This window comes from Urocitellus parryii, chromosome 9 (genome assembly GCF_045843805.1).
Source record: "Urocitellus parryii isolate mUroPar1 chromosome 9, mUroPar1.hap1, whole genome shotgun sequence".
In the NCBI taxonomy this organism is placed as follows: domain Eukaryota; kingdom Metazoa; phylum Chordata; class Mammalia; order Rodentia; family Sciuridae; genus Urocitellus; species Urocitellus parryii.
Window position 1 is genome coordinate 83,442,585 of NC_135539.1, and position 16,471 is coordinate 83,459,055.

The 16,471-nt window shown below is 33.2% G+C and overlaps 1 protein-coding gene across 3 annotated transcripts in view; it reads left to right on the plus strand.

Annotated features, from left to right (window-relative positions):
- The window catches only part of Arid4b (AT-rich interaction domain 4B), a 141,271-nt gene that overhangs the window by 101,605 nt on the left and 23,195 nt on the right, over positions 1-16,471 (plus strand). Inside the window, exon 17 of one of the 3 annotated variants that reach the window (XM_026412772.2) lies at positions 3,638-3,898. The exons of 1 other annotated variant lie outside the window; for it this stretch is intronic. In XM_026412772.2, coding sequence (XP_026268557.2) covers positions 3,638-3,898 — 261 coding nt within the window. The remainder of the gene's footprint in view (positions 1-3,637; positions 3,899-16,471) is intronic. One more of the 3 variants, XM_077802250.1, reaches the window with a different exon arrangement.

The window sequence follows — 16,471 nt, forward strand, 5'->3', positions numbered from 1 at the left end:
GACTTTTTTGGTGCCAGTAATGTAGTTCTGTGCTGCATAACAATTTTAAGGTCAAAGATAGTCCCTTTATATTATAATACAGCCTAGAGTCCATCCTACATAGGGATGCATAAATATACTGTGTGATTCTTGCACAATGATGTAATCACCTCATAACTGACATGTTTGCCTGAATTGTTCTGTTTTTTTAAGCAACACTTGCGTATATTTATACCAGAAACAATTTTCCTAAGGTGGCAGCCTAAATATGATAAATATTCTTTAAAAGCATTGTGTGTTGTTATTACTGATACAGTAGTTGCCCCCAATCTTTGGGGACATGTCCCAAGAACTCCTAGTGGATGCCTGAAACCTTGGCTACCACTTAGTGACAACATATTGTACTGTTTTTTTTTTCTTATGCTCTACAGCATTGCCAGATTTAGTCTGTCCTTTCATATTTTATGTCCTTGTATCTTCTTTGAATCATTGCTGTTTCACTGTCTGTTTTAAAGTAAAATACAGGTTACTTGAACCCAAGCCCTGGTACTATGATATGATAACCTAGATGGCTACTAAGTGACTGATTAGGTAGGTAGCCTATACATTGCTGTTGGACATAGAGATGATTGACATTTGGGCAGGATGGAACAGGATGGGACAAGATTTTATCTCAGTCTCAGAATGCTACACATTTTAAAATTTATAAATTATTTCCAGAATTTTCAGTTTACTGACTGCTGTTGACCATGAGTAACTGAAATTGGGGAAAGCAAAACCCCAGAGTGGGGTGGGAAGACTGCTGTAATTTTTTAGTTTTTTAAAGTGTAGATGGAATTTTTGCCACATTAAGTGGTGTGTGTGTGTGTGTGTGTGTGTGTGTTTCTAATATATGAACTTTTTCTAAGTATTTGACCGCTACTAAAAGTTTTCATTGTCCTTTCTTCATAGGCTAGGCATGATAGATTGAAGAAGTTTTTATATATATATATATATATATATAGGCCTATGATGTAGCTCAGTGGTATTGCACTTGCTTAACATGCATGAAACCCTGAGTTCAATCTGTAGTGCCACTATAAAAAAGTTAATATATATAAAACGTCTGATTTTAGTGATTGGCCCATAGGTAGGTCCTTAGTAAACTGAAGCTTAAAAAAAAAAATTGTTTCATTTTAAGTATAACATCAAACTGAGGGAAATTTGGCATTTCTTTGTTAATTCAGATGAAAAATCTCTTTTTAACACATTTGGTTTCCCAAAATGTTCTTTAACTTAAATACATATGCATGTATTTATATACATGAATCAGCTTAATTTTAAAAAATCTATATATTAGTCACATTTAAGACATTCAGAGGATGTCTTTCTTGACATTCTTTGTTAGTACATTACCTTCTGAATTTGCCACTGAATCCTTTGAAAGAAGAGTAGAAGTGTTGCATAACTATAATCCCAATGACTCAGGAGGCTGAGGCAGGAGTATCATGAGTTCAAGGCCAGCCTCAGCAACTTAGCAAGCTTCTCAGAAATGTACTGTGACCCTGTCTCAAACTAAAACAATAAAAAGGACTGGGACTAAAACTCAGTGGTAAAGTGCTACTTAGCCCTCCAAAAAGAGCAAGAAGATTAGAAGAAAGTTTTATTTGGCTGATTGCCGGTAATTCCATTATTTGCTTCTTTATTTTTTGGTGGGTTATTTACATAAATTTTATTAGCTTGTGTCTGAAATTGATATTAAATGCAAATTTTTGATTTTTGATTATTTTATTAATGTAAGTATTTGGTTTTCATTCTAGTATAAATAAAACTGCCTTGGCTACCACTTAAAGTATGATAGTTGTTTGTGTTATTGGCATTCATCAGTTGTATTCAGTCTGATATACACTGTAAAGGTACAGTTTAGTGTTTGTTTTCAATTTTTAGAATTTGAACTTCTTATTCTATATCTCTGTCCTTTCCTACATGGTGATTCTCAGGTGCATGATAAATCTCTTCCTTTTACTGTGACCACTAGAATATACTTCTTTTTTTTCCTGACATGCAGGGATATAATCTTAAGACTTAAAGTATTTCAAAGATATTTCTTAGCTGTTTTAATTTACTATATAATTTTAAGAACAATTTTTTAAAAATGCTTTTTTTTTATTTTATGGTTTATTTTAAAGTTTAGTGTCCATAGTACCAGGTAATTTCTTAGATTTTTTTAGCCTTATTAAAGTTATTTATTTATTAGAGAATTGTTTATGTATTTTCAACAATAGTATTTTTTTTTTATCTCAGATCATAGCTGGTTTCAAGTTGTATTAAACACTTATTTGAGTATAACTGGGTGTTTAAAATAAGAATAATTCTTGAGAATCTTTGTACTCTTTATATTTCTGACGAAATTGAAACCTTTGGCACTTTGTGAACTCAGACTTCATTCCCCACATCTTTTATGTTTCTTCCCAACCACACAAACCAGAAAATGGGTGATAAAATATTTGAGAGTACTATTTACATCATTATTTATAGGTTATTTTATTGCCTATATAGTTTACATAATTAGAAATGACAGAAAATATGTTGTCACTAAAGGGGTTACATATAAAAATGTAAAACTGTAATTAACAGTAAAGAAAGACATATATTACTCTGTTGTTGTAAAGCATTATTTATTAGCTGTCTTGTTCTTTTTCATGGTATTTATTCATTTGTCAGTTATCAAGTGATGGATGCTTTTTTTTTTTAAAGAGAAAACTATTGTAATAAGAACAGAATAGTGCGGAGGATATCAAAACTGACCAAATATGGTCTTGAATTTCATAATGATATAGTAATTGGAAATATTTATAATTGAAAATGTTCTCCAGTTCAATGTAGATTTATGGCTAAAGAATGCTCTGGTTTAGAGAGTACATGGTATTGAGAAGATCAAATTAGTTGTAATAATTCTAGAATAGTTTTGTGTATTTGGAATTGGTCTCATATATTATATATACTTATATCTTTGAAACTTTAAAGTTGAGAGAATCTGTAGAAGACAACTCTCAGTAAATATTTGGTGAAGAGTAGAAACTAATGTTCAGAAAGAGAAAAAACAAGCTTGATGTGATATTGATGTGATATTAGTAGAATATTCCTAATAAAGTTAAAGTAACATTTCAGTTAGTGTAACATTTGAAAATGTGGTTGAAGCATGTTTTATTAAGACTAGCCATCTGCTAGTAAATATTTTTGTTTTAAGTATCCTGAGTCTGGAAATATGTGTTGAAAAATATTTTTAGTCAGAAAATGTCAGTGAAATATAATGACTTTCTTTGTCAACTGAGATGTAAAACACTTCCATAAATAAAACCTGAGAAAATTGTTACAGTTGATCTTATTAGTTTCTTGATCTTACTAGTTTCTTGCTATTTAGCCAACCTTCTGTTCTTCTGATTGTTGGAAATGTTCTTTGAATGCACTTAAATAATCTTCATTTTTCACTAGACGTATCTTTCTGTAACCATGGTCATCTTACACAGTTTTAGTTGTTTACATTAAATTTCACACACATGGAATCTGCTGTTCCCGGAACAAGCACAGCCACGATTTTTATCAGTGTATGTGGTTTGGAACTGAAAAGCTTATGAAGTATCTTTTATTAACTCTGCAATTTTTTAAACCTTTCAAGAGATGAAACGAATAAAGAGGAAGAGGAAGATGATGAAGAAGCAGAAGAGGAGGAGGAGGAGGAAGAAGAAGAGGAAGAGGATGAAGATGATGATGACAACAATGAGGAAGAGGAGTTTGAATGCTATCCACCAGGCATGAAAGTCCAAGTGCGGTATGGACGAGGGAAAAATCAAAAAATGTATGAAGCTAGTATTAAAGATTCTGATGTCGAAGGTGGAGAGGTCCTTTACTTGGTGCATTACTGCGGATGGAATGTGAGGTAACTTGAGTTTTAGCTAGTGATTATTACCTAAAAGCACTACTAAAATACTTTTTTATTTTAAAACTTAAGTAACAAATTTCGGACTTGTTAGTATTCTAATTGAGGTCATAGTAGTGTATAAAAAATTCAACCCGTAGTGTGTAAATACCTCACCTAGTGACTTTCTACTTAATGTTTTCAGCTCAGTAGACATCCTTAGTGTCTAGAAACAGAAATCTATGCAGTTGATTTTTATGTAATAAAAACATAATAGAGAAAACATTATTGATGGAATGATACCACATCTCTTAAACAGGTAAAAGGGATTTGAATGTCCTGATTTCTACCAGGCCATTTCCAGTCTGTCTTCTCTGTTTTAAACTACATTGCCACAATAGCCTCTTGCTTACATTCTTAAGTCATCACTCTTTCTTCAGTAGGCAGAGATTTACAAGTTGAGGTTTCTTAGGGAACTTTAGTTGTTTCAAGAAGTCCTTATCTCCTCAATAAAAGCTGTTACATTATACCCTTTTCTAAAGTCTTAGAAATTTATTTATGTTTTTGAAACAATATAATTGAAGATGTTGCTGGCTTGATGAGAATAGAATGCACCTTGTCACTGCCGCTGATTTAAAGAACTGAAAAGCAGATTTAATTTCAGGTTGTGTTCAGTGGCTCGAGGTTTTTTTTTTTTTTTAAACACCGCTTTTCTTTGGTTTCCTCAAAGAGATTTTATATTTCAATTTTATCCAAAGTTGGCAAGTCAGTTTCACAATCCGGTTACTTTGTTATCTTTTAATGATACCTTAATTCATTTTGTAATGTCTTACAATATATGTGAAATCTAGACTGTGATAAGAATTAGAACCCCTGGAAAATCAACCACTGACATTTTAAGTGTCAGTTTCATGGTTTCCCTATTCTTTAAAGAGGAATATGGTTCTTTTGTTTCATATTTAAATTGGGATAGGGGTGTGGCTTATCAAGCACAAGACACTGAGCTTGAATCTCAGCACAGTACTCATGTGTGCCTGCACACATACACATCAAAGTATTCTGTGGTTTGACCCGTCTCCGATTTTCTGTTTCTTGGAAGTACCTTTTTTTTTTTTTATAAGAATAGGAAGTTCTGGAAGTGTGGCCTAATTAATTACCTTTCTTATTTTGAGACAATTTGAATTCTGATCCATTATAAAACTGGAAAGAATACAGGAACTTCTGTCATTTGAGAGTATTCAGGAGGTTTGTTTGGCCTCATTCTTTATTTTTTTTCTAATCAACAAGATTTGCCAAAGGAAATAGTAATTCTAAAAGCAATTCTTTCCAGAAGATAGAAATATTTTAGTTTTGAAAGTGATAGGGAGAGGGTAGGGTAAGGAAAGATTTTTAACAGAGCCATTCATGTTTGTAATAACTAAGGAAGAAAATGAGACCTAGTTCAACAAGTCATGCTTATATCATTAAGGATGCCATCAATTTCTGACAACTCAAGTGTTCGTACGCTAAGAACTTTCAAAAGAAGAAAACTTGCCCTCTTGATGAAGACTCGTGTGTTGGAGCTCTACAACTCCAGCATCGTAGAGAAAACAGCTGCACTTCAGTAGACTATGCAGTTAACTTTCTTATTGTTCACATGACAGTGTCTTGTTTCTTTCTGTAATAATAACGAAAGAGATTGTCTTATTGATAAATCAGCAAAAATTATAATATTTGCTACATCTTCATGTCTGAAGTTAATCTCATAAGGACTGCAACAAATCCTCATCAACTCTACAGCTATTTTCCTACTGTTTGGGGGTCTTCACCTTTAACTTCACAAATGAAATCAGAAATGAAGATTTATGCAGAGGGAGGCTCATGAAAAAAATTTATCTTCAGTGACAATCATTCTCAAGAAAATTTAGGAAATTTTATGGAGCAATTTATACATGCTTTTGTTTTATCTGCAGCTTTTTTAACAAATAGATTTTTCTTAAAAGAATATCTTGTTTTTTTAAACATTTTTTCTCAATTTCTACATTTTTTCCCTTTTTTCTGAAATGCTATGTGGATATGCAAATATCCCTATGTCATAGATGAAAAAAAGTATTGATTTTTGTTATGCACAGATTAGTATTTGAGATAATTCGTTTTTTACTACAGCAATGAAAGGGGGGGGGGCATTTTACCTGCTTGCATGAAATTTATTGGAAATAGCCGGAATTCTTGACCCAAACCACAAATGGTATAATGCTACAGAATTTTTCTGGTGTGTTGACCGTATATAAAAACTGTTGTCCATCTCTGTAGAATTTATTAGGTTATCAGGCGGGGCAGAATATTTGGGCATTCTGTCATTATTTTATAAATAATTTTTAAACTTTTCTGAGTTACATTCAATATATTGACAAATGTATTTAGTTATAGTGTGTTCTCTTTTAGTCTTTAAAAATATATAATTACATTTTTAAAAATTATAGTATGGGGCAGGGCGTGTACTTCAATGAAAAGTACTAGCCTAGTGTGTATAAGGCCGTAGGTTTGATCTCCAGCACTGTCTCCCCAAATATACATACAGTTCTGTTTTAGTATTTTTTAAAAGTAGACTTTCTGTTAATTTTAACTTCTTAGTTATGTTGATATTTTACAGAAGTTCTTAATATTGTTACCTAATTGATCCTCTTCACTCTCAAGTCTCCAAGGCATGTCATAAATATGGGAATGATTTTTGTAAAGTAAGGCTACCTACTGAATTAACATACCATAAACTTCATGGAATATGATGGATTTACCCTTGGTCTGTAAAAGTTGAATGTATTGGAACTATATGGATTGCTTTACATGAGATTTAAAATGCATCAGTACTTCACTATGTTGTTGTGATACTGATTAAATTTTCTCTCTTCATTTCCAATTTGGCTTTCTGCAATCAAGGGAGCTAGGAATGTGATGAGGGAATAATATTTTCTATATTGAGGATAATCAACTGAATTAAAGGATACCATAAAGTAAAAGAGGAATAGAAAAAAGATACTTTAAAATTCAAAGTATAAAGCTCAAGTGGGTAACAACAGTTCTATTCCTTATTAGAAATTATTGAAAACTGAAAACAAGGCAAATTATGTATATATTATTTTAAATAAAAATTGATTAGATTTTAAAAATATCTAATTACTCCAAGTGCACTGAATCCTCTTTGGAGGCAGGGAATCAAGAAGAGAAAAAAAAAATCTGAGTAAAAGACTCACAAATAAATGGATTCAATTCCATTTTTATAATACTCAGTTGCTTTTTATTAAACTTTATTAGAAGCAAACATAAGTTGAACATCTATGTGCTAAATACTGTGTTGGGACTTAATTAAAAAAAGAATTTTTTTTAAAGGAATTTCTAATCCAGACAAGGAAATCTGTCGCTACAATAGGATTTTTTTTTAAATTCTTTAATTTGTTTTAATTAGTTATACATGACAGTAGAATGCATTTATGCACTTTGATATATCATACATAGATGGGATATAATTTCTCATTTTTCTGACTGTACAGGTTGTAGAATCATATTGGTCATGCAGTCACATATACACACACAGTAATTATAATGTCTGTTTTATTCTACTATCTTTCCTGTCCCCACATCCCCTCCTCTTCCCTCCTGTCTCTTCCCTCTACCTAATCTAAGGTAACACTATTCTTCCCTAGTGCCCCCAGCCTCATTGTGAATTAGCATCCGCATATTAGACAAAACATTCAGCCTTTGATTTTGTGGGATTGGCTTGTTTCACTTAGCATGATATTCTCCAACTCCAACCATTTACTGGCAAATGCCATAATTTTACTCTTCTTTAAAGCTGAGTAATATTCCATTGAGTATATATACCACATTTTCTTTATTCATTCAGCTATTGAGGGACACTTAGGTTGGTTTCATAGTCTAGCTCTTGTGAATTGAGTTGTTATAAACATTGATGTGGCTGCATCATTATAGTATGCTAATTTTAAGTCCTTTGGGTATAAACCAAGGAATGGGATAGCTGGGTCAAATAGTGGTTCCATTTCCATTTTTCTGAGGAATCTCCATACTGCTTTCCATAGCGGTTGCACCAATTTGCAGTCCCACCAGCAATGTATGAGTGTACTTTTTTCCCCCACATCCTCACCAACATTTATTGTTGCCTATATTCTTGATGATTGCCATTCTGACAGGGGTGAAATGAAATCTTAGAGTAGTTTTGATTTGCATTTCTGTAATTGCTAGAGATGTTGAACACTTTTTCATATTTTTGTCAATCAATTGTATTTCTTCTTGTGTGAAGCATCTGTTTAGTTCCATATACCATTTATTGATTGGGAAAAAAAACAAAAAAACAAAACTTATCCAGTAGGATTTTTGAGCCATTGAATCTACCACCCTTAGCCCTCCTTTGTACCCTCAGACCTTTTCTTATGTGGTATACTTTTGTTGATCAGTTGTTAGAATAACTTCATGTGACTCCCAGCCCTGCTGTTGCTTTGTAATAATAGTATTCCTTGACAAAATCACAAGATCCCCAAACACTCTTACTCCTTGACTTCTGCCTCAGTAGCCATTCTTGGTTGGAATTAAGCAAACAAACCATATTGACTGTACTTATTTTAAATTCCTGACTGTGAACCTTAGGTGATCCCTTAATTCTCTATGTCTTTTTCCCATTCACTTTCCTGGTTTTTTAGTGGACTGTAACATACTGTTTTGTTTTTAAATCTCTTTATATCTCTAACATCTCTTTCCTGCCTCACTTTCAGATTGTGATTTTGCTTTTTGCCTCATTGAGAAATTGAGAAGAAAATTTCTATAGATTTACATTGCATCTACCTTCCTACCTGCATTTGCATTCATGTTCTCTGTATTTGCACTTTTGGCGATATGTGTTTATAATCACATTACAGTCTAAATGCCCTCCTTTCTTTCCAAAGCAAAGACATGGGCCTATTTTTTACTTGTTCAAAATCATTTCCACCTTTAGACCTCTAATTATTTCTCCTATCTCAAAGAAAATTTTGCCTTCAGTCTATCTGGTCCCACTCTGCCATTTCTTTTCTTCATTTCCATCTAGCAAAACTATTTGGATGAGTTATTTTAACTTGTTTTCCATTTTTTCTCTTGTATCTGTGTAAATCCACTCTAACTACCCCCACCTACTCCACCTCCAGAACTAAGTTTATCAGGATCACTAGTGAGTGACCTCATGTAACTGAATCCATACTCCATCTTTTCTTCTATCTTGTCTCATCAGTGGTATTGGTAGCATTTAGTTTATCATTCTTTCTATAATGCGCTTCACTTGGAGCAGCTGCAAATGATTTCCTTATTTTTTCTTTTCAACCTTTCTCAAAATTAAAACAGCCATTTTTCAGATATCCTAACTTTTGTCTCTTTTTGTGTGCTTTTCCCTTATTTTTTCTTTTCTCCATTTAACTTTTAGCTGTCTTTTACATTTGATTTCTCTTTCTTTTGCTATTCAGTCTTAAACTTGAGTCGCTTTTCTAATATTGAATCAATCAATCTTTCTTTTTTTAAATGGAGTTGGGGATTGAACCCAACAGCACTTTACCTCTGAGTCACATACCCCAGTTGTTTTCTGTTTTAAGACAGGTTCTCGCTAAACTTGCAATGACTGGCCTCAAGTTTATGATCCTCCTACCCCATTCTCCTGAATTGCTGGGAGTATAAGAATGCCCCATCATGCCCACCCACCCTGATATTGAATATTCTATGTGATTTTTCTGAGCTTAAGAAATTTCATCTCCCAGAATATAACTTCTGCCTAAGATTCTGGCTCATTCCCTCTACTTCTTTTTTTTTTTTTTTTAAACCAAGCTTTCTGTATCTGGACCAGATTACTTTATGTTACACAGACCATTTCACTTAAAACACGGGGAGAAAATTCCTGTTATATATTAATTTCATTAATATATATTAGCCATGTTTAGAAAAGTTAAAAGTATGCCTGGCATATGGCAAAAGGAAATGAGTTATTTTAACTTGTTACCCATTTTTTCTCTTGAAGAAGTTCATATAATAAAAGAAGCCTCAATGCTTTTTTAAAGTGGTTATTGAAGAATATAAGAATAATGGGCTACTGTGACAGATGTGGCCTGTACCTTGAAATGGAACCTCCTCACAGCTCATTTATAAGTGTAACTATGTGCTCACTCCCCCCCCCCCCTTGTACCAGGGATTGAATTCGGGCACGTGACCACTGAGCCACATCCCCACCCCTATTTTTTGTATTTCATTTAGAGATAGAGTCTCACTGAGTTGTGTAGCATCTCGCTGTTGCTGAGGCTGGCTTTGAATTCATCATCCTCCTGTGTCAGCCTCTCGAGCTACTGGGATTACAGGCATGCACCACAGCACACAGCTGTGCACTCACTTTCTAAGGGACTGTCAGACATTGCCATAGAGGCCTCACTAGCAATGTATTAGAGTGTCATTTTCTCTACATCTTTGTATCATTTGTTATTCTCCATTAAAAAGAATTTTAGTTATTCTGTGTATGAATTGATATCTCATTTTGATTTTGATTTTCCTAATGATTAGTGATGGTGAACATTTTTTTTACATGCAGTCATTCATACATCTCTGGAGGAAATTTTGTCTTCAGGTCTTTGTTTTTTGTAATTGGTTAGGTACTTTGTTCGTCAGCTGAAGAAGTTCTTCATATATTCTCGATATTAATCTGTTATCAGATATGTGATTTACATGTATATATTTTTTGTTTAGAGACAGGGAGTTGCTTAGGGCCTCACTAAGTTGCTGAGGTTGGCCTTGAACTCACAATCTTCCTGTCATAGCCACTGGAATTACAGGCATATGTCACCAAGCTAGACTCAACATACGTATATTTTCTCACCCTGTGGCTTATCTTTTCATTATCTTGGTGGAATGCTTCTCTCTCCCCTTTCCAGTACTGGGGATCTGAGAATTAAATTCAGGGCTTCATGCATGCTAGGCAAGTATACTACCACTGAGCTACATCCCCCAGCCTTTGGAATGCTTTGATGTACAAAAGTTTTTAATTTTGACAAAGTCCAATTTATGTATTTTGTTGCCTTTTTTTTTAATTCAAGAAACTTCCATATCCAATATTATGAAAAATTTGCTTCCTTTTATATTGAATGGGTAATATATAGGTCTGTCTTTGATCCATTTTAATTCCTATTTGAATATGTCATAGTCAGTTCTTTTTTGTGACCTATTTGGGTACTATAAAGAGAGCCTATCTTCTAGATAGCAACCAAAATGGAGTTTAGACTGAGATACTTGAATGAATTTAATTGAAAATGCTTTATCCGTGATTTTCCTTTTATTTTTTTGTCTCTTTTTATCTCTAAAGAATTTTTAACATTAATTTTCATCTTAATTTCTCTATTCTTTATAGACTATGCTGTATGCTTTATTTCCCTCTCCCATTTTACTTCCATGAAATTTGATTCCTGCTATACTGTTATTTGAATGTCATTAGATTTAGGAATATTCATGAGAGGGTGCAAAGTTGTTCTTGTCATACGTACATTTTGAAATAATTGATAATAATAAAAATGGTAAAAGCAAAGTGCAATAGGAAATTATATGTTTTCTTTCTATATTATAAAAATTAAAGGCCCATAAAATGAAGGCCATTTTACAGTGGCTTCTTAGTAAATACCTGTGAAGTAGTTTTCGAGGAGAGTGACTTTTTTGGGTGGTGGTGTTGATGGTGGGGTAACCAAGGATTGAACTCAGGGACACTCAACCACAGAGCCATATCCCCAGCCCTATTTTGTATTTTATGTAGAGACAGGGTTTCACTGCGTTGCATAGCGCCTTAGCCTCCTGGGATTACAGGCATGTACTGCTGCCCCTCGTGAAAGTGGCTTTTTGAGTAACCATAATTTGGGGTACATGTAAACATAAACATTCTCAAAGGTAGATAAATATTCAATTATTTGTTATAATCAACTGAGCTTTAATTTTTCTTTGTGTGTTTAACTTAGAATGTTTACTAAGCATGGGCCTGTCCTATTAGGTAGTTTTTATAAATTGGCAGTTAATGTAAAGCATAAACTTAAACATGTTCTCTTTGATTGTCTTATAGATTGGCCAGTGTATTAGTATTTTGGTCTAAATATACACAAATACCAGTTCTCCAAGCCTTTATTAAAAGTAAATTTATTAAATTTATTAAAGTAAATTTATTAAAGTAAATTTTTGAGGTATTTAAAAACCTCATCTCTATCATAATATATAGTTTATGTTGCAGTTGTTAATCCTTTTTAGTTTTCATTATAAGCTTGATAAATTCTTGGGTGGGGTGTTCTTGGTATTGCGTATTACATCTCCCTTGAGATCTATACTTTTATTAACTTTCCTAAATGACAAATCTTAAATATGGTTGTGTTATAATATTCATATTTTTGTCAATCTCTGTTTTGAATTATGACGAATGCCATTCCTGTTTCTTAGTGAGTTTAGCACTGTTATGTTTTTTGCAGTTTAGGTACATGACTAAAAGCATTAAATGGTGATCAATGGTTCTTTTTTAAAATTTTGCTTTAGATATTTCATCAGATTAAAATATAAATTGAGATTATGTAAAATTCACATTTAAATATTGCTAAATTGCTTATTACATAAAATTTATAGTTATTAAACTAATGATACTTTTCATTTTCACTTTCCTTTTTTCCCCTCCTTCTTCTGTTAATTTTCCTTAATCATTTAAGGAGGGGAAACATTTCCTTGTTAAGACAGTTTAAGTTTCTACTTTGGATCTGAAGGTTTTAAAAATTAGTTGATATGATATGTATTTTCTTTATGTCTCTGGAGAGGCCAGATAGAACATACATATTGTCTAATAGTTATTAAATGAGTATCCAAACAAGGGAGAAAATATAAATGTTTCAGATATATTGATGTAAGGTCATTTATCCTTTTAATAATATGTATATGTATTTCAGAGTTTCAAAGTATTAATGTCAGTTTGATTTTGCTGCAATATTATCTTTGAGATAATTTTATTAAGAATGTAATTTATTTGTTAAAAATCTCCAAACTATGCCATTAGAATATTTATTATGTGCTCATGTTATGTCTTTGAAAGTTGGGCATTAGAACTGAAATCTTAAGTGATATTTGCGTGGTAACTGTTTTGGTCAGTATATCTTGTTTGATGAACTGTACTGTTTTCATTATTACTAAATTATTTCTTAGGTGATTTGCCAGTATATCTGAACAACAATCAAAGTTTCTCTTTAGAACTTTTATTTTTCTCTGGTGAGAGCAAGTATGCTATGGTCTCTGAATGGTTTCTGTTAGTTTTATACTGTTATTTTAACCCATCTTAAAAATATTGATGTTCGATTCTCAGCACCACATATAAATAGATAAAGGCCCATCAGCAACTAATAAAATATTTAGAAAAAATACCCATATGGCTGCTTCTTTCAAAAGGTTTGTATTGTTACTTTTGTAATTACTGCTTAGCATTGTTATCTCTATTCAATTGTAAGCCTCTTGGTGAAAGGAACTTTTTGTTGCATTCATTGCTGAATACCCAATGCCCACTGCAGAGTCTATCAGGTAATAGGTACCTGTGAGGTATTTGTTGAATGAATTAAGTCCACTGAGGCTTGCAATCTCATATATTTTGTCTTGTGGTTCAGATACTGCATTTTATGTGGTTAGGGAGCTTCTGAGAGCTTTAAAAAGTTAAATATTTGAGTTGATTATGCATTGTTCCTCCATGTCTGTTCCATTAGTTAAATGTTAGATAATCTTAATAGAAAAACTCACATATCATTCATGTATATACCTTGAAAATATTTTCCTTAGTGGTGAAGATGAATATTGGATAAAGTACTTGTCTATGTTTCATGTATATTATTAATTGTAATGAATGGTTTGATAAGTGAATTGAAAAATATGGACTAATAATCATATTCTTTTATTTTTATTTTTCATGTTGGAGATTAAATTCAGGGTCTTGCAAATGGTGGGCAAGCACTGTACCACTGAGCCATACTTCCATACCCTGCTAATCACGGTTTTAATTTTCTAACCCAGTATTTGTTTGAATATTTGTTTATTTACTTATTTATTTTTGTGGTACTAGGGATTGGACCCAGGGGCGTTCTACCACTGAGCTACCCACCCACCCCCTTTTATTTAAAGATTGGGTCTTGGTAAGTTGCACAGGCTGGCCTCACACTTAGAATCCTCCTGCTTCAGCCTCTTAAGTGCCACCCTGTCTAGCTCAATATCTGTTTTTATGTGGAAGCATAAGATTAATTTTCTTCTGTTCTGGCAGAAATTTTTTTCTTAGTGTCAAGAAGAGGACAATTAATCCTCTGATCATAATTTCTAAAGGTAAAGTTCACTTCAAGGCAGGATAGTTTAAATCAACATTCTGCCTTGTTCTTCATATCCATTCCCATAAAATTCTATTGCATGATTCTGAAGTTGTAAGACATTTTAATGTTTTATTTTATTTTATTTTTTTGTGGGCCAAGTGCTCAGATTAAGTTTTTTTCCCCCTCAGTTCTCCAGCTACATTATCATTAAACATGTAGCTAATGGCAAAAGACCTGTTGTGCTTAGAGAGAATTCTAGTTGTTAGGTATAAAGTGACTTTTCTGAAGATCTGCTGCTGTTATAGTACTATGTCCTTCCTGCTCAGTATAGATGTCCATCAGAATGTGCTAATGTCCTGATGGCCTGTGTGATATTTAAACCAGAGTCAGCCATACTGGAGTGCCCTGTACAGGAATAACCAGTGTATCTGAGAGGATAGGGTTTTCATATGTTTGGGGATCCCTAAGAATAGGACTAGAAACATTTTAAAACCAAAAGGTTTGTTAACTTACCTATGAAGACTCCAGTATTCTTCAACAATGCACTTTTGAGTCAGGAGCAATGATGCACACCTGTAAGTCCAGCTACTCAGGAGGCTGAAGCAGGAGAATCATAACTTTTGAGTCCAGTGTAGACAACTTAATGAGACTCTATCTCAGTAAAACAATAAAAAGGACTGGGGGTGTGTAGCTGTGTGGTATAGTGACCCTGGGTTCCATCCCTAGTAGATGAGGCATTCTGTTCCTTGAGGAATGAAAAGGTATTTTACGCAATAAGGTATCCTAAGGAGAATTTGGGAAATATTTTATGGTCTTCTGTATCTTAGTTGTAGTTTTCTGCTCTTTGCTATTTTCTTTTCAGAAATTTTACTTTTTAATGGTGTTCAAGGTATTTGAACTTGAGCTACATTTGCCCACTTTTTATCATCATTGAACTTTATCTGTTATGCCTAAAATAAATGTGTCATAGTCATTTTAGGTTATATAATGTATACTGAATAAAAAGTCTAAAGTTTGTATAGATTAAAATGGGTGAGTATAGCTTTTTGTTGTAGTTCTGACTGACCTGAATTACTTTTTATTCATGTTATTTCTTTTGGTATTTGATGAGAATTAGAAATTTTGACCCATTTTTGCTTCCCTTATTTAAAGCAGTTGGCATTAGTAATATACACATTGAGCACTTTTAAATAAGAGCAGTTGTGTAATAATCTAAAGGTAATTATGTAAAGGGAAAAACGTTTCCTGTTTTCAAATAGAATAATCAGTTATAATTATTATTTTATCTTCTGATTATCTTTTGCTTGGAAGATTGACCAGGCAACTAAAATGCTATTTAAAACCTCATCACATTTTAAAATATTTGTCTGCCTGTATATCTGTATCCATAGTCTCAACCTCTGTTTGGTAAGAGCATTTGTATTTAAAAAGATTTCCGGTGGCTGGGGTTTGGCTCAGCTGTAAAGCACTTGCTTCCCATGTGTGAGGCACTGAGTTGGATTCTCACTCAGCACCAAATAAATCAACAAAAATTTTAAAAAATCCATTTACAACTAAAAAAAATATTTTCAACCAAAATTCTCATGTATTGTTTTCACCTGTCTGTCCTATTCACGGGTAGTTTCTTTTTTTTTGTTTCCTAGTTATAGATGGATGCAACTTTTTTATTTCGTCTATTCATTTTTATGTGGTGCTGAGGATCGAACCCAGTGCCTTACATATGTGAGGCAAGTGCTCTGCCACTGCACCCCAGCCCCACGGGTACAGTTTTAATGAGGCTTTTTCAGTCAGTGGTCTTCCCTGTGCTTACTTTGATAAGGCCAGGAATGCCCCACACCATTATTCTGGTGTTTTACCAATCAGTGGGTATCAGGGATTGAACTCTGGCACTGGACCACTGAGCCACATCCCCAGCTGAGTTGCTTAGCACCTCGATTTGCTGAGGTTGGCATTGAACTCGTGATCCTCCTGCCTCAGCTTCCCAAGGCACCCGGACTATAGGGGTGCACCACAGCTCCCAGCTTCCTTTTGTTCTCTAATTCTCCAATTCTCCACATAGTGTCTTATGGAAAGCCTAGAATACTTGAAAGAAGTCAGTAATATTGTTGTGTCAAATAAGTACAGTAATTAGGATTTTAAGCATACACACTATACTTCTAAAAGCTGTTAATTATGATGACAATTACAGTATTCTTACTACATTTTATAAAATGAACAGAATTCTGACTAAGAAAAGAGAAAT